This window comes from Ictidomys tridecemlineatus, chromosome 3, assembly GCF_052094955.1.
Source record: "Ictidomys tridecemlineatus isolate mIctTri1 chromosome 3, mIctTri1.hap1, whole genome shotgun sequence".
Taxonomy (NCBI): domain Eukaryota; kingdom Metazoa; phylum Chordata; class Mammalia; order Rodentia; family Sciuridae; genus Ictidomys; species Ictidomys tridecemlineatus.
In genome coordinates, this window is record NC_135479.1 from 88,570,987 (window position 1) to 88,588,978 (window position 17,992).

General features: G+C 36.3%; 2 protein-coding genes across 9 annotated transcripts in view; both read left to right on the plus strand.

Annotated features, from left to right (window-relative positions):
• Positions 1–11,616, plus strand: part of Pls1 (plastin 1) — a 117,434-nt gene extending 105,818 nt beyond the window's left edge. For all 5 annotated transcript variants that reach the window (XM_078043455.1, XM_021728296.3, XM_005328041.5 and 2 more), the window contains 4 exons: positions 1,398–1,531; positions 2,899–3,022; positions 9,134–9,258; positions 9,659–11,616. In XM_078043455.1, the coding sequence (XP_077899581.1) occupies positions 1,398–1,531; positions 2,899–3,022; positions 9,134–9,258; positions 9,659–9,794 (519 nt within the window). In that variant the 3' untranslated portion in view covers positions 9,795–11,616. The remainder of the gene's footprint in view (positions 1–1,397; positions 1,532–2,898; positions 3,023–9,133; positions 9,259–9,658) is intronic.
• Positions 11,617–13,967: 2,351 nt separating this feature from the next.
• Positions 13,968–17,992, plus strand: part of Trpc1 (transient receptor potential cation channel subfamily C member 1) — a 91,593-nt gene continuing 87,568 nt past the window's right edge. For 2 of the 4 annotated variants that reach the window (XM_078043449.1, XM_078043450.1), the window contains exon 1: positions 14,470–14,648. In XM_078043449.1, the coding sequence (XP_077899575.1) occupies positions 14,616–14,648 (33 nt within the window). In that variant the 5' untranslated portion in view covers positions 14,470–14,615. Of the gene's footprint in view, positions 14,649–17,992 lie in introns of all 4 variants that reach the window. The other 2 variants (XM_078043447.1, XM_078043448.1) reach the window with 2 other exon arrangements.

The window sequence follows — 17,992 nt, forward strand, 5'->3', positions numbered from 1 at the left end:
GTTTCTATTAAACAGGCATAATTAAATATGACTACTAGGAAAACTAATTTTGAAATATTATCTCCTTGCATGTAAAAAATATGAATCCAAATCAGATGTTTTATTTGATTTATGAAGTGAACCAGGCAGATGTTACAGAAAGTTCAAAGGATCTTCTTGTATTTTTTTTTTAAACCAACTGAACTTCAGGAATTTGAATTCTCTTTAACAAATTTGTTTTTACCCTCTTCTTTGCCTTTCATGGAAATATTTCCTTATTTTTAGAAAAAAATGTTTCTGCTTATCCCTGGTTGAATTGTTTTGAAATGGAGCCTTTACTACCTTGGAAAGAAAATTGAGAGAAACTAATTATACTGTTTTTTTCTTAACTGTTTTTCCAAAAAGTACTTAGTAAACACTTTTCTTCTACTGGTGAGATTATACAATTATGAGAGCATACAATTTTACTTAAGGAAAACTCATCTACATAAGAATGTGTGTGTGTGTGTGTGTGTGAGTGTGTGAGAGAGAGAGAGAGAGAGAGATATTTCTAGTCTGATAAAAGAAGTACATCACTAGATGGTGGGAAATAAGAATATTCTCTAGAGGCCAAGATAGACCAAAAAAAAAAAAATAAAGTACAGAAAAATTTAACCAGACTTAATATCACTAGAAATAAATAGATAGGTGGGCAAATAATTTATTGATATTTATAGATCAGATTTTGACTGTTGGAAAGGCACTGGGCTGGAAGAAGGGAAACTATGATATAGATTTATACATGTAAACATTTTTGTTTTTTAAAAGGAGCCATACAATGAGTAGCAAAAGAAATCACATAAAAGCTAAAATAAGTAAAAGATGGTGCATAAGCATTGCAATATAAGCATTATTAGGAATTCAACAAGTTAACAATCATTATTAACTGGTGTAGTTAAGGTTAAGCCTTTGTTAAATAAAATGGGCCAAAAGCTGAAATTAAGGATGAGTAAGATCAGATAAAGAATATGAGAGATGAATATGAGAGATTCTTAATGAAACGATGACTTTTCTATTCCTTAATTTAAAATCTAGAATAAACATTATTTATTAGGTTTATTAGTAGAATGCAGGAAACCAAAGGTTTTAGTTACATATTTGCCATTAGTAAGATGTGTAATCTTAGAGAGTCAAGACTTACAGGGTAAGACAGGCTCTTAACACTTTTTAGCCAGTTGTTCCTCTTTCTAGATCAACCCCTTAGTGCTTGGATATCTTTAGCTATAAAATAGAAATAGTTATTCCTTGCTTTCACTTGGTTATTATGAAATGAAATTCAGTCATATAAAGTGTTATTAGAATTATTTTTTCAGATGACTGAATTAGGTTGACATATTCAGCAAATATGTTTTTATACCCAAACTTTTGCTTGCTTATAGATTGAAAACTGTAACTATGCAGTGGAGCTTGGGAAGAATAAAGCAAAATTCTCCTTGGTTGGTATTGCTGGGCAGGACCTAAATGAAGGGAATTCAACACTTACTCTGGCATTGGTATGGCAGCTGATGAGAAGGTAAAGGCTGATGTGTTTACAGCAACACTGTCAGTTCCCTTCAACAAGTTACTGAGCTAAACTTTTAGCTATTTTTGAAGAATAATAAACACAATAAATATATAATGTAAAATATATTAATTTTGTAAAGGATTTACTATTGATTATATATACTAGTGAATTTCATTTTAAAATGGGTTTGTTTCTTCATCTCACTTCATTCAGAATGGCAATTATCAAGATATACAACTAATGATAAGTGTTGGCAATTGTTGGGGAAACAGGTACACCATACATTGCTGGTGGGACTGCAAATTAGTGCAACCTCTCTGGAAAGCAGGATGGAGATTCCTCACAAAACTAGGATTTGAATCACTGTAGGACCCAGCTATCCCACTTCTTGGTATACGTCCAAAAGATCTAAAATCAGTATACTATAGAAATACAACCACATCAATGTTTATAGTAGCACAATTCAATTTCTAAGCAATGGAACTAACCTAGTGCCCTTCAACAGATGAATGGATAAAGAAGATGTGGTATATATACACAATGGAGTATTAGTCAGTCATAAAGAAGAATGAAATTATGGCATTTGCTGGTAAATGCTTGGAACTGGAGATTGTCATGCTAAGTGAAACAAGCCAATCCCAAAAAATCAAAGGCTGAATATCTTCTCTGATGTGTGGAAGCTAGGCCAAAACAAGGAGGAAAAAAAAAATAGAGAAAAAAAAAAAGCAGAAGAGGGGGACAGAATTTCATCAAAATCTGACCTAACTTTTTTATGTGGTTGCACTAATTTGCATTCCCATCAACAATGTATGGCATACCTGTTTCCCCCACACTTGCCAAGACTTATCATTATGAATATTAGGAATATACCACAGTGAATCTCACTATCATGTGTACTCACAAAACACTAATTAAAAAAAAAACTAAGTAAATAGCAGAAGAATCAGTAGAGGGAAGGAAATAAGGAGAAAAGAGAAGAGAAAAAGAGGAAATACTGGGGAATTAAGGCAAATTATTTTCCATACTTTTATAATTATGTCAAAATGAATTCTAATGTTATTTATAACTAAAAAGAAGTAATAAAAAATAAGATAGAAAAGAAAATGGGTCAATCTCTAGAAACACTTTTTATTAATGTCTCTTAAAATGGCTCTGTAAGTTGTTTTAAATTTTTTAAATACCATATGGTAAGTTTTTGTTTTTACATAGTGAGCTTTAGAACTCTGGAATGTAACCAAGTACAAATGCCAGGCTAACATTAGAAATATTTATTAGAACTGAACTATTTCTTAAATGTTTATCTAAATATTGACATAAATGATATGAAAGCAAAATTTACCCATTTTAGTCTCAAATATGTGTCTTTTCTATTGCAGGTATACATTGAATGTGTTATCAGATCTTGGAGAGGGTGAAAAAGTAAATGATGAAATTATTATTAAATGGGTCAACCAGACTCTTAAAAGTGCAAACAAAAATACTTCTATTTCCAGCTTCAAGGTAATCAAGAGTACTTAACATTTTTTTCTATAAGTTTAGGAAGGAACTTTTTATGGAGAATTATATTGTTTAGGTTCAGAATTACATTAATGTAATATCTTAGAAACACACAACTTAGGAGTTTAGGCATAGTAATTATTTGGCATGTGTAAACTAGAAATATTCAGTTTGAATTTTTATATTTGTGATTGGTTATTCTATTGAATATAAATGCAAGGTAATAGATGATGGTAATTTAATCTTAAGAAATAGAGTCAAGCCAAAAAAAAATCCAATTGTCAAATGAAAAAGAAAGATAAAAGCCATTGTTTATATAGGACCTGTAATGTTTTGTGCTCCCTAGCAGCAGTCTCAGAATTGTATTGACATCATTTCCAAGGCATAACAGAGCCAGCCAAACCGATTCAAGTCGGAATTGAGAAAACTGGTAGGAAAAAAAAATCTTGTCATCTGGCTTCATAATGCACTTAACACTTCCAAGCATTTGTGGATGATCCATAAAGCACTCCAAGATGTAATCTGCCCGTACATATCACTAATTTTCATGCATTTCATTGTGTTTTGCTTTTGCATGCAAGCTGGTATTAACTACAAAAGAGCATGTCTGCTTGTACACCTTCATTCAGTGTTTGTGATTTTATTATGTGTGAAAAGCCAGCAATTTGCAGTTTTTCGTGAAATAAAGAAGTGCAAACAGATGAAACACTAAGCTATCCTAGGAAATATCTACCCATCTTTATTCTTTTCTTTGCCTTTGCTCTATTTGTTTAACAACATTGTAGAGTGGAAGAAATATTAGAAACTGATAAATTTGATTTTTTCATCTATACCCCAAACTGAGGACTCAAACAATTGTAATAGGAAGTTGGATGTTGGCAGAGATGTTGCCTAAGTTCTAGTTCAAGTGCTTTTTATTCCTCTTTTATCTTGAAAAGAACCAATAATGTTTTTATTGTTGCTTATTTTTAAAAGTAATTTTCAGTTTATAATTTGTCTATATATTTTATATAGAAAACACAATTTAAAAATGTGAAACAGGATTGAGGGTGTATTTATTATAAACTTCTCAAACTGGCAGTTACACTTTAATATTATTACACTGAAATTATATGCATTTACATACTAATTTAAAATAATAAGCACAGATAATTAAATATATTAATAGCATTTAGGAAAAAAATACTTATTAAGTATTTATTATTAAGTAACTTTTCTGAATAAAGAGTAAGAAATTAATTTGGCCCTCAATGTTCACCATTTATTTGAAAGAGAAACTTGTATAACTGAGAAGGTAACAATACTACAAACTAAATTATAAGCTCCAATTAATATAATTTATATTATCTTGGGTTAAGTCTAATTGATAATTTCCAACTCAATAGTCATTAAGGAGTGGAAAAAGTTAATTGATGGAGAAGGGATTTGAATTGGTGGTGGGGGGGGGAAGAATAAGCTAGAAGGGTAAGGGCAAGTCTGAGAAGGTAGGGAGAAGGCGATTGGCTAGGGAGGATGGCTTCTATGGGATGTTGTACTAGATATGGACTAGATCAAGATTGTGGAGGATCTTGATAAAGATGATTTTTTGAAAATAATTTTTTAGTTGTAGGTGGATACAATACCTTTATTTTATGTATTTAGTTTTAGGCGGTGCTAGGGATCAAACCCAGTGCCTCACATATCTAGGCAAGTGCTCTTCCACTGAGCCACAACGCCAGCCCTTGATAAAGATCTTTAAGGAGATTGAGTAAGGGGAGTAATGTAAGAAAGGTGATTGATTTAGAAAGACTACTCTAAATATGGTGATCAACATGAGTTGTAGGGAGAATGGTGTAAGAAGAACAAAGCATAAGACTCTAAGGCAGTGTGAAATAAGGGTCTGTATGGAGATGGGCACTGGGAAATTTTAGAATGGATATCTACGAGCTGTTGTGAAAAAACAGCTAGAACTTGGCTTCTTGATTTAGAGAAGTGGGGGTTAGAGAGCAGAGTCAGAATTCTTGTTTGGGGCCTGGGTAATCTGTAAAATGGAAAGTACAGAGAATGGAGTATCATGAAGTACAGCTGGTTTCTAGAAAAGGTGATGAATTCAGTCTTTAGCTTACTGAGTTTGAGGCAGAATAAACGTGGAGGTGGATGAAAGGAGACACTGGGAAGACTGGGAAGACAGACATGGTGACCAGTTGGATAGAAGAGATAGTTGAAAATGGTAGTACAAAAACCCTACCAGGGATAATGCTCACACAGAACCGCAGCCGGAGAGAGCGCAGAGGCAGAAAGAAGCATTGCAAAAGTGCTTGGCATTTCATAGGTGCTTGATAAAATACTCTTTAAAGACAAGCAGATGACTAAGAAATGTGGCAGTGACTGCTAGAAAATAGTTGGGATGGGGGAAGTTTTTTTCCAGCTGTAGAAGGCATTATGTCTGAAGGTTACAATAAATGGTGCTAGTAAGAATTTATTAATAGTTATCAAGGTGATGCTATATAACTAGACGTTTCAGAAAAGACAAATTTACTCTCTTTAGTTACAGAGTAATTTTCACTCACCAAGAAAATAGGGAGGTGGAATATCACCAAATAATAATAATCATAACGACCATGTGTGAAGTCCCATGTGTAACCATGCTGAGTACTTTATACACTTTCTTTTACTTCTTTCAGTGAGCAAAAAAGGGAGCACTAGAACAGTTAGATTAAATAACTTGTCCACTGTCATGCAACCTTTAAGCAGAATAGCTGGATTTTACATCCAGGGCTATCTACCTGCAGACTGAAAGCCAAGCTTTGGAGTTGTATGGCTTTGAGTTTGGTTCTTGGCTCAGCCATTTATTTGCTGTGCGACATACTGCTCATTCATTACATAAATATTCAAAGCTTACCCTGTGTCAGGTGCCTTGCTATTTACTGTGATTACAGAGTGCCCCCAAAGACTTCTTATTTTGTCAAATAGACAAATAAGAAAATAAGAATCACATTATTGATATCAGTAATACCATATGAATCAGTTAAAGGGTCTGTTTTACTAAAACCTTAGCTGGGCTACATCTATTGATGAATAAAACAGAACTTATGTCTGCCTCAGCATTAGTAGTTGTTTGACCTTGGACAAGTTATTAATTTCTGTTTTTTAAAAAATAGAGACATACTAAAAAATCAGATCCAGATTGCCAGCATAAGGTAGACTGAAGAGCCCTAATTAATTTTATCTTCCATTGCTACCTGTTCCAAATATGATTTATAAAATAAGCATTTCTGATAATTTATGAATTTTAGAAAAATTTTATTCTTAGGTGGCTCACAGGTCATGAGCTGTTACTTTTCTTCACATGGCTTCAACTTGTTTTGTCAGATATTTACTATACCACTCCTTCATATTTATCCTAAAGATCTAAAAGCTCCATACTATGGTGATACACACATACCAATGTTTATAGCAGCACAATTCACAATGCCATGTTATGGTACCAGCCAAAGTGTTTGTCAACGGATGAACTGATAAAGAAAATGTGGTAATAATATGCAGTGTAGTTTTGCTCAGCCATAATGAAGAATGAAATTATGTCATTTGCTGGTAAATGGAGGGAACTAGAGAATATCATGCTAAGTGAAATGATAAGTCAGTCTTTTCAAGGCAAGGGTAGAATGCTTTCTCTGTTTGAGAAAGAGAGAGAGAAAGAGAGAAAGAGAGAGAGAGAGAGAGAGAGAGAGAGAGAGAGAGAGATGGATGGAAAAAATGGGGGATGGAAATATCATGAAAATAGAAAGGAGACCAATAGAGTAGAAGAAGGGAATCAAGAAGGAAGAAGAATGGGCAGGGCTTGTGGCTCAGTGGTGAGCACTTTCCTAGCACATGTGAGACCCTGGGTTCAATCCACTGCACCACATAAAAATAAATAAAATAAAGATATTGTGTCCATCTACAACTAAAAAAAAAATATTAACAAAAGGAAGGAAGTGATACCCTAAGCAACTTAGGCCTGTCTGAAAATAAAAAATAAAAAGAACTGGGGATGTGGCTCAGTGGTTAAGCGCTCCTGGGTTCAATTCCTGGTACCAAAAAAAAAAAAAAAAAAAAAAGGGGGTGGGGTGGGGAGCAGGGGAAGGCATGGGAAGTACTAAGGAACAAACTACTAAATTATTCTATGCCCAAGTACAAATATACTACAGTGAATCTTGCTTATATATATATATATATAATGATAGTGCACTAATTAATAATAACTAGAGAAGGGAATCAGTAGAGCAGAGCAGGCAGATCGGGGGAAGGAGGCACGGAGGAAAAGGGAAGGTTCTGGAGAATAATTATAATGCATCAATTACAAGTGTGAAAAAGGAACCCACATTTGGCTAGGTGCAGTGGCACATGCCTTATGCTTGTAATCCCAGCTACTTGGGAGACTTAAGGCAGGAGAATCACAAATTCAATGTGGCATCAGCAACATAACAAGACTCTATTTCAAAATAAAAAAATAAAAAGAGCTAGGTACGAGCACCCCTGAATTCAATCCCTGGAACCACAAACAAAACAAAAACCACATTTGGCTATGAACTGTACTAGATGCTTTCACCTGTATTATCATAATATTCCCAAGAATCCTGTGACATTCCTATTTTAGAAATTAGGAAAAGGTATAGTTTGGCTTCAAGAAACAGAAATCCAATTTAATGTGGCTTAGGACAAAAGGAAAGGTAGTTAATACAATAACAAATGGAGAGGTAGGGTAGATGTAAGGACTAACTGAGCTAGTAACTGAAGAATGTCATTCAGGACTCAGGGTTTTTTCCCAACTCTGCTTTGCCATCTAACATGCCAAATTCACCCCAAAGCTGGTTCTCCTCTTGATTATAGGATAGGTGCTGGTTGTGACAGAGGTTTCATCCTCTCATTCATATTGAGGAGGAGGGGTTGCTGGCTTTCTATAGTCTAATTAAATTAAACCCAAATTAAAATCACTGTGGTAGCAAGCTAGAGTGTTTTTTTTTAAACTTTTTTTTCCCATTATTGTCCCTCTCAGCAGTATTTTTAGACACTTGTTCCCTAACCGCCCTTCTCCTGTGAAATTTTAATGTAAATATACACTGATGTACACTGAATATCTGTTTATGCACACTGTATGCTTTATACATATAAAGAATAAGTTTATTGCCCTGCCTTGAATTAAGAGAGAATGTCCTAGATTTCAAATTCACTCCTTGAAGCTCTGGATGGGATCAGCTTTCCTTGAAGCACCATACATTTGGGGGAGGAATGGGTACATTGCAAAAATATGAGTTCTGTTAGAATGGATAAAGAAGTAAGGAGTGAGTGGATGCTGGGCAGGCAAGTAATAGTGGCCATTATTCAAGCTGAGAAAAAGAACAAATAATTTGTTCAAGTACCGGTAAGTGGCAAAATCAACTCAGATCAGAGATTTTTTTCTTCACCTACAGCACTCTATCCACTAGAATCTAGTTATCCATTTTTAATTCACATTCGAGGTAACTTCAAAATGCAAAGTATCTTAGACATTAGAGTCAGATTGTCATGGGTTCTAATACTTGTTTTGTATTTACTGGTTGTGTTAAACACAACTTAATCATGTTCTTTATCTTTAAAAGAGGCTTTATAATTCCTTTTTTACTAGGATGTTAGGATTTTCAAAAGAGGATTAAATAAGCTAAAATATGTAAAGCAACAGGAACAATCCTTTGTAAATGTTATTTCCCTTTCACTATTTAATTTTTCTTTCTAAAAAATATTAAGTAAAGACTTGTAATTCATGGTCTAAGAAATATTACCAGAATTTATAAAATTATTAATTTAAAACCTATCTCCTATTCCCTTTCAAAAGTTGTTTTTCACAGGATACTATAGTTAGCACACTTAGGAATATTTATATCCCAAAACTTTATTCAGGTATGTGATAACTCTTTTCACTATAATTTGTAGAAATACTGAAGAAAAAGGAGTATTTTAAAGGATTTTGTGTGCTGGTTACGAAAATGCTTAAAATTAAGTACAAAGAAAATTTATAGATTATATTTAGTTAAATGCTATGACCAGAAGAGACTGACATGTGTGAAAATTAATGGTAAGATGTTTAAGAACATTCATCTATGCTTTATTTCCTAGGATAAATCTATTAGCACAAGTTTACCAGTTCTAGATTTAATAGATGCCATTGCACCAAATGCAGTTCGTCAAGAAATGATCAAGAGAGAAAACCTTTCTGATGAGGATAAACTGAACAATGCTAAGTAAGTCTTTAGAACATAGTGGCCTTTTAATTCTCTCAAATCCTTCCAGGGAAAGGATTGTCTTGTCAAGATATTCAATTTCAGTCAAAATGTATTTTGACTTTTTTGTGTTACTCAATTGTCCAGTATATTTTTAAGTACAACTTGCAAGGGGAATATGATCTAAGTTCTCGGAGGACACAACATCTTTGTTGGTATGTGGTGCTGAGGATCAAAACCGGGCCGCACGCATGCCAGGCAAGAGCGCTACCGCTTGAGCCACATCCCCAGCCCGGAATATGATCTAAGAATCACAACTTTAACTTATCAAAATATTGAATTGTTAAAATAAATATTTTTATTTTACTGTGAAAACACTGTAGATATACAAATAACAAAATATTTTTCTTGTCTTTTCAAGATATGCCATTTCAGTTGCTCGAAAGATTGGTGCTCGGATTTATGCATTACCTGATGACCTCGTAGAAGTAAAACCAAAGATGGTTATGACGGTGTTTGCATGCTTAATGGGAAAAGGACTGAACAGAATAAAATAATGAAACTAATATGGTCGTCTGCCACATTAAACACATTGAATGCCTCACAGTTTACAGAATTATGAAATGTAGTGGGTATCAAATCAGAGATTTGTATGTTTAAAATAGATGTATTCATTAATGAGTTTGACATCCTATTCATATTAGTTAGAATTATCATCTTTTTGGATAACATCATTTACTTACCAATAACATACTGACAGTAGAATGTTTGTTATTAAACTGATATTTCATGATTAAATTACTTTTGTTTCCTAAAAGTCTTAAAAGGCAAGATTAATTCATTCTTTTTCTATAGTTAAAAAAATCAGTAAAAAAACAGTTTTCTCTTGTTTTGCAGGTTCTGCTGTGAATGTGTTTTGACTTCTTTGGTGTGTTATTTAGTTGTGATCTAATGTATTCAAAGTCATAATCCAGTCTAATCCTTTTATTTTTTCTCCAACTATGTAAAGTGGTCTAAAAATTTAACTTTCTATAAATTTCTATACTGTTTAAAATTTTAAAGTGGCAAGTATTGTTCATTAATATTAAAACTTTTTTACAAATGAGAACTAATCTTAAATAAATCACAAATTTCATTCTCTTGTTTAAGGAGCAGGAGCTTTTTCTTTAAAGCTTAATTTTAACTGTATTGCTACTTTAAACTCCTAGTTCAGTAATGCAGCTTTATCTATGGCATGTAGCATATACTATATGTTTGTAGGACGTTATTAGAGAAATATGTGCATGTGTACATGTTTTGTACTTGAATTACTCAGTTTTGCTTAAATGGTATATATAATCAGTCAATCAGCCAACAAGTATTTATTTTGTCCCCACAATATATGTAACACTCCCCTTTGTGGATGTCTGATATGTGAATATTTCTTTTACAAATACTCATTATGAATGTGCATATAGTTATTTCTCACCTGATTCCTTCCAAATACTTGTAGCAAGACATTGGCTAAAACAGGTGGATACTATCCTGTTAGCTTCATATACCAATAGTAGTTTAGGTGTATAATTAAACCTATATAATTTAGAAGATATTCAGTAGGCATATTCTATTAGTAAAAGTAACATAAAGCTAATATTCAACAAGAGTATTTTTACGTTTCTTTCACAGTCTCCTATAAATTGGCAATGTTTGTTTAATGTTTGTGTTACTTAGGGGTACCTAAAGCTTGAGACCCATTTTTTTTCACTGAATTTTAACAGTAGGCTATTCTACTGCTTACAATAGAATCCAAAAATCTACTTCCTCCATCCCCCACTTTCAGTGCCAGTAAGCAATACTGCTATGCAACAAAAATGCTGTCACTTTATCTCAGTGTGAATGAATAGTTTAAATCCTCCTCCTCCTACTGATTAAAACAATCATGGTAAGAGTGAGAGTGACTTTGTGTTTAGAATAGAATTTTTTAAGTGAAATGATCAGTAGGTGTAATTTTGAAATATATTCTTCTACAAGAGATTTCTTTCCCTTTTATATTTTGATGATTGTTTTCTTATATGAAAATTATGGTATGTTATATGAAAATTAAGGTATGTTCTCTTTTATGACATTATTTAAATCATGCTTCCCTCTTTGATTTTTTTCATATTTACTAAGCTATCTGATTTAAATGAAATTTGGCACTTCAGAGAGTTCTTTTTCCTCACAAAGTATATTTAATAAAACTGCTGTGTATGTAGAAATGTGTCAGTATTTATTTCATTTAAAGGTACAGCCTTGAAAAGAGAACAATTCTTAAATTAGTAAAATTAGATCCTTGCTTTGAAGATGAGGGTAGTTCTTTCCTATGAAGAATTTTATTAAAGACTGTATGATTACTACAAATCTAGTTTGCGTTGAATAATTTGAGTGAATTCATCAATTCATTAACATAAATGTATTGTCTTCTGTGATGGATGTATTAGGTTATACATTAGGGATTCAGCTGAGAAAAATACACAGTCTCCTGACCTTATATCCTATTGGAGAGAAACGGACCATTAATAGGAATTTTAAATAGTGCAGTTGAAGAAATAAAGCAGGACCATGTGATAGAGACTGACTTGGGAATTGAAGTGTAGATAAATTTGGATATTAGGGAAGGTCTCACTAATGATGTTTTATTTAGACTGAGTGGTCAGTTCAGAGAACAAGAACAAAGACTCTCCAGCCTGGAAGAGACTTGTAAGCATTATAGAAAACAGGCAAATGTGGCTTCAGAGTAATAAAGGAGTGGGACAGTCACTGAAGGTGTAGATATGGTCAGTCCTATTTCTAGGACTAGATGTAAATCTGGATTTTTTACTTCTCTGGCTGGAGTTACGACTGTTCTTTTGTACCTGTGATTTGGGTGAGTTGCTTTGAGTTAATGTGCTGCTTCTGAATCTTGCATATGATTGTTCATAACACTACCATTGGTTTCCATGTAACATGCAGAATGACACATGTAGATATGTTAAAATATCCCAATTTATGCTAGATAGAGTTTACTAGAGAGACTAGAGAAGATATTCTGCATCTGAGATGATCCAAAGGTTTGAAAAATAGAGTGCAGTTAGAACACTGGCTTACTCTGAAGTAGGAATAGCCCCCAAATACTTTGGAATATCTGCTAGGATACCTTAAAGTAGGGTATCTTGGAAATTACTCCAGTGCCCTTGGGAGTCCTAAAGAATCATTTAAGTCCAGAAAGTTGAAAAAACTTCAGATGAAAGTGAAACAATACTTATTCCTGAGTTAGGGTTGTTCTGCTAACGACTAAACATTTTGCTGGACTAAGTGTATAAGCATGTACACATAAATATGTAACTGTTCACTTGCCTTGAATTTAAAATGAGAAATTTTGACATTTCACCAGCAAACTTGCAACTGTACTGAACAAGACAAAAGGGAAGATTTGTGGAGAGACATTCAATTGGTTGTTAATATTTTGAAGTAAATACACAGAAAAAGTTTGGAAAGGTAGGCAATCTTGGCATCTGCTAAGGCCTTTTAGACCTGATCTAAAGAGGACTTTCAGGGGAAAGTTCCATTTAGAATTGTGAGAAAAAAGTGTTGGCAGGGATAGGAGAGGAACAAATAATTTGACTGGGATAGGAAGTATTCCCCTCAAATTCAAGCTACTCTGAAGTAAATTTATGCATTGCCTTAAAACCTACAGCCTAAAAGGTATGATTTAGATTTTTTCCTTTAGTTTATTGTGGGAAGTAATAAGAATTAAAGACGTAAATTCCAGCCCTGCCAGGTGGCGCATTGCCTGTAATCCCAGCATCTGGGGAGGCTGAGGCAGGAGGATCTCTAGTTCAAAGCCAGCCTCAGCAAAAGCGAGGCGCTAAGCAACTCAGTGAGACCTGTCTCTAAATAAAATACAAAATAGGGATGGGGGTGTGGCTCAGTGGTCCAGTGCCCCTGAGTTTTCAATGGCTGGTACCCCCCCCCCAATATGTAATTTTCAGTTTTCCCTCCTTACCTTTCAAAGGTGGAAGACAATAGCAACACTGGATAATGATTAATCTGCTTTAAATAAAATTTTGATTAAAAATAAGTCATTCAAGGAAGTGGCACTTACTGAACGCTCCGCTGTTGCCCAAATAATAGATCCATCTTTTAAATTAAATATGCATTTAATAAATGTGGCCCTTGGAAGGATGCTGATGCACTGATTCAAATGCGAATAAATGTGTGACAAGAATATTAGGTCAATTTCAGATCGCAAACTAATCGTTCAAAATATTTGTGTGTGTGTGTATGTAATATATATCCCTTAAAAACGACATCTAGCCCAACGTCAGGGCGGACGAACCCACCAGTGTGGCTGCGGGACTTCGCCCCTGTTCTCGGGCAGAGCTCACCAGAACGCCAAGGACGTGGACAATTCCACTAGGAGTTTCGCCTACACATTGTCGTCAGAGGCTCAAACAGATATGTGCTGCGTGTTTACTAATGTGCAGCAGCGGGCGCGGAGAAATTACCTCAATCCTCAACCTGGTGTGAACAGCGCAGGCCAGAAGGCTCCCCATACCCCAACCTGCGCGGCGCCTTCCAGCTACCGCTCCGGGCGAGGAGCCAGGGGCGGTGCGTCATTGAGCCCGCCCAGTCGCAGGCCACGCCCACCCACAGGTCACGCCCACCAGAGACCTCCGTCGCCGCAGGCTCCGCCCAGCTGGCCGCAGGCCCCGCCCCGGTGTCGTCGCTACCGCGGGGTAGAGGATGACGTGAGGAGAGTGGCGAACGTCTCCGGGCTCAGCTGGGCCGGCGGTTCCTACAGCCCCGGAGCCCTGCGTGCTCAGAAGCGCCTTTCGGAGCTCCTCTCCCACCGACCTCTCTTCCTCCCCCTGGGCCGGGCCGCCCCTGCGCGGCCCCTGCGGCTCCTGGCACGGCCCCGCGCTCGGCTGCCGCCCTGGCGCGCTCCACTCTGTCGTCCCCGGACGGGCGCGGACCTGCACGGCCCGGGCGCCGGCGGCTGGGGAGGGGGCGCTGGCCCCGGGGCCGCGCAGGCGCTGCCACCAACCTGGGGCTGTCAGTGGAGGGCGAGTGCTGGTTCCGAGGGGAGGCGACGTGCTCCGGGGCCAACGGGCCGCAAGCCGAAGCGGCCGTGGGAACGACTCATCCCTTTTCTAGCCCTGGGGCGGCGCTGGGGTCGGGGTCGGGGCCGATGGGGGCCCCGCCCCCGTCCCCTGGCCTGCCCCCTTCGTGGGCCGCGATGATGGCGGCCCTGTACCCGAGCACGGACCTCTCTGGCGTCTCCTCCTCCTCCCTGCCTTCCTCCCCATCTTCCTCTTCGTCGCCGAACGAAGTGATGGCGCTGAAGGATGTGCGGGAGGTGAAGGAGGAGAACACCTTGAATGAGAAGCTTTTCTTGCTGGCGTGCGACAAGGGTGAGAGCCAGGCCCCTTTCTCCACCTCGGGACGCCCCTGCGCTCGCTCCTCTAGACCTCTCCCTAGCTGCAGCTTCCTCGGGCGCGCCCTCCCTGGTCCCGCAGCGGCCGCTGTCCCGCGCCACCTGCCCGGCGAGCGTGCAGCCGGCGGGCGGGTGGGGTTGGGGCGCGCGCTGCGCGGGGTCCCTGCTGGAGGTGGCTTTAGCCCCACCGCTGCTCCTGACTTTGTGAATGATCTGGGCTAGTGTCAGAGCTTCCAGTCCGAAAATCCCCTGTCCTTCCCCTGAGATTCCGCCCATTCATGGGCTTTCACCTGGTGTGTGTGTGTGTGTGTGTGTGTGTGTGTGTGTGTGTGTGTGTGTGTGTGTGAGTGTGTGTGTGTATGTGTGTTGGAAGATCCTTTCTTCTGCAGTCTGCCGTCCAGTGATTTGGCCAATGATGGTCGAATGAAATTAAGTTTCTCCGTATCTAGGTAGAGACACTTGAAATAAAGACAGGTCTGGAGAAATTCTGCCTTAGTTTCTCAAAGTTTCTCGAAACTTAGGGAACATTGACCCTGAGTTTGTGCTTTTGGATAAAAAGGTTTATGGCTTCAGAGGCGCCTTTGGAAGATAGTAATAGTGAAAAATAATTACAGGGCGAAAATACATGGAATATATTTAGTTTACTTTTGTTCTTAAAAAACTTATAAATAGGTCATTTTATGGCCATATGAAGAAATCTTTTCACATAAGCATGTTTTCGAGTGATGCATATAATAAAAGGAATAGGAAATTGATTGCCCTTATGCAGTTTATTTCCTACATGAGTAGTATTGAAAATTTTGTTTCTAAATTTGTGCAGCTTGCTGAACAATGGCCATGCTAACTTCCTTAACTGTTAGAACTTTGCAGACTTCCAAAACAAACCCAAAGGGCAACTTACACTGTGGAAAGACTACAGAAGATTTTTTAGTTTGCTAGCATAAATGACAGCCTTCCTAACCTCTCTTATTGCTTTTTAAGAATTTATTTGCACAACTTTTTGAAAACACATTGACATATCAACAGTCCACCTATATCTGTCGTCAAGGTGTTCTCAGGTAGTAGTATTAGTATTATGGAAGCACTTGTTAAGGTACACCATAGATGCAACTATAAGTAGTCTTGGGATTGCAAAGAAATAGAGTATATATCTATATATCACAAAAATTATGGTCTATTGATTATGTAAAATTTTTGGTGTTGCTAGAGTGGCTTGCCTGAGTTCTTTTCCCTCAAAAATTTTGTGATAGAGAAAGGGAAAAGATTGTATTATACTAGAACAAATTAAGTGGCCACTTCAGCTACCCTAACCTATTATGTTGTGGTTATTTTAAAGCAAAGAAAGTATGTCAGGAAACAGAATTTGATATTTCTGGAAAATTGGGGACAGAGAGATGTCCTAATGAAATATGATGAGAGTAACTATTTGTAGTGTGTATTTTAGGATTATTGCATGACATGTACTTAAAAAGAATTTTAATTGATAACTGTTTAATAGCCTATCCACAGTAGCTGTTGTCTTGTCTGCTTCCGTTTTATAACATTAAGATTCTTGGAGAGATTTGGCTTTTGAGGATGTGTTGGAAATCAAATATGCATACCTTATCTCCCTATATAAATTTTTTAAATATTAAATGAGAGATTAAGCAGGTATTTTCTGTTTCAGGTATATTGAAACAAGTTCTTGGGTTAGATTTAGAAAAATGGTATATTTCTTACCTGTAATTATGGTATACATTTATATTTAAAAATAAGTTCAAGTTATGTGATTTTTTGTTTACAAAAGAGAATAGTGTATTTTTAGGTTTGAGTGTCAATATTTAATAATTAAAAGTTTTTTTGTTACCCAAACCCCATTTAAAATTGAAAAATTTTCTGAGGTAGCTATAACTCTTACAATTATGTTAGAATTTCAGTAGACCAAGTAGCATATATTTACAAAAATGTATTGGGGTAGAATGCTCATGTTTTTCATAGATGATTTAATTTAATCCTCATAATTCCATGAATCAGATTTGTGTGTGTGTGTGTGTGTGTGTAGCTATATGACAATCACCACCGTAATTTATCTGGTTATAGTTGAACAAATGAAAATCATTTATGTCAGAAGAGATATGCACATTTGAACTTAATATTTGGTAATTAAACTTGCTTTGTATGGATATTTTATAAACCTTGATTTATGTATATTATTAATCCAATAAAGGTAGAAAGCAAGTATGCCACTTTTGTAGCACCAGAGCAAATCAACTAATGTCATTTCATAATCTTATTCTACATGTGTAAAATGTTTAAAATAATCCAATTGGGGAGAATCTAGGAATTCCTAAATTCCTAAAATTGTGTAGATGAGGTAGTTATGTAATATTAGTAAATGGGTGGTCCTTTGAAAGGTGGGTACAGATTAAGGAGTAAACAAAGAAGTAGGAATAAGAAAAAAAAAAGGAAAGGAAAAGACTTTATAACAGCTGGCTTTTAAGTAAATGAGTTCAATAGTTCTAGGCCACTGCCCATCTGGGTAGTAGCCACTATGACTGTTACTGATCTTCAGAGTGGGTTAGGTTCATGTCAGAGGTAACACTGGCTCTTTTGTTTTTGTAAAAAACTTAGAAGAAAACATTAATTAAAAGTTCCTGATCCAGCAATATGTCTGCCCCCACCCAATGAAATTCTCAGAAAGTACATTCATATTCTTTTTAGACAGAATTATACAATTCAGAGGTAAAGGCTAACTGAAACAAGAGCTGACTATAAATGTGTTGTTTTATTAAATAGTAGTGGTTCTCTCTGCCTATGTCTTTTTCCTCCCTCATTGAGAGTTACTGTGGTAATGAGCCTCTTTAAATCAGGGGAGTTTATGGTAGTCCGTAGGCCTACCAACTGGAAAAAAAATTTAATTTATGATTCATGTGAATTTTTCTCATTTAAAGTAATTGATTTTGGTACATCTTTGTGAACAAGAACCCACATAAACTCTTTAATTTGCTAAGATCAGTAATCAGTTCTTCCATGGAAGAAAGAGGTATGAAAGGATTCCATCTCAGCCAACTCTCCAGTGATACTATTTTTGGGAAATTTAATTTTTATTTGAGTCAGAATTTCTTCTTGACATTTTAGCATGGGGTCAGAGAAAGGGTGGAAAGGGCAGAATTTCACTTTTATTCCCGGGCTTATCCTAGTTTGTATTCTGTCACATTTGTAATATGTTTTCTGGGTTATGAGGAAGAATACTTCAATGATGGCCTTCCTACATAAATTGTGTGTACCGCTGGACTGTGGATACTTTTAAAATGTGCAATATTTCTGGTGAAATGATAAAAG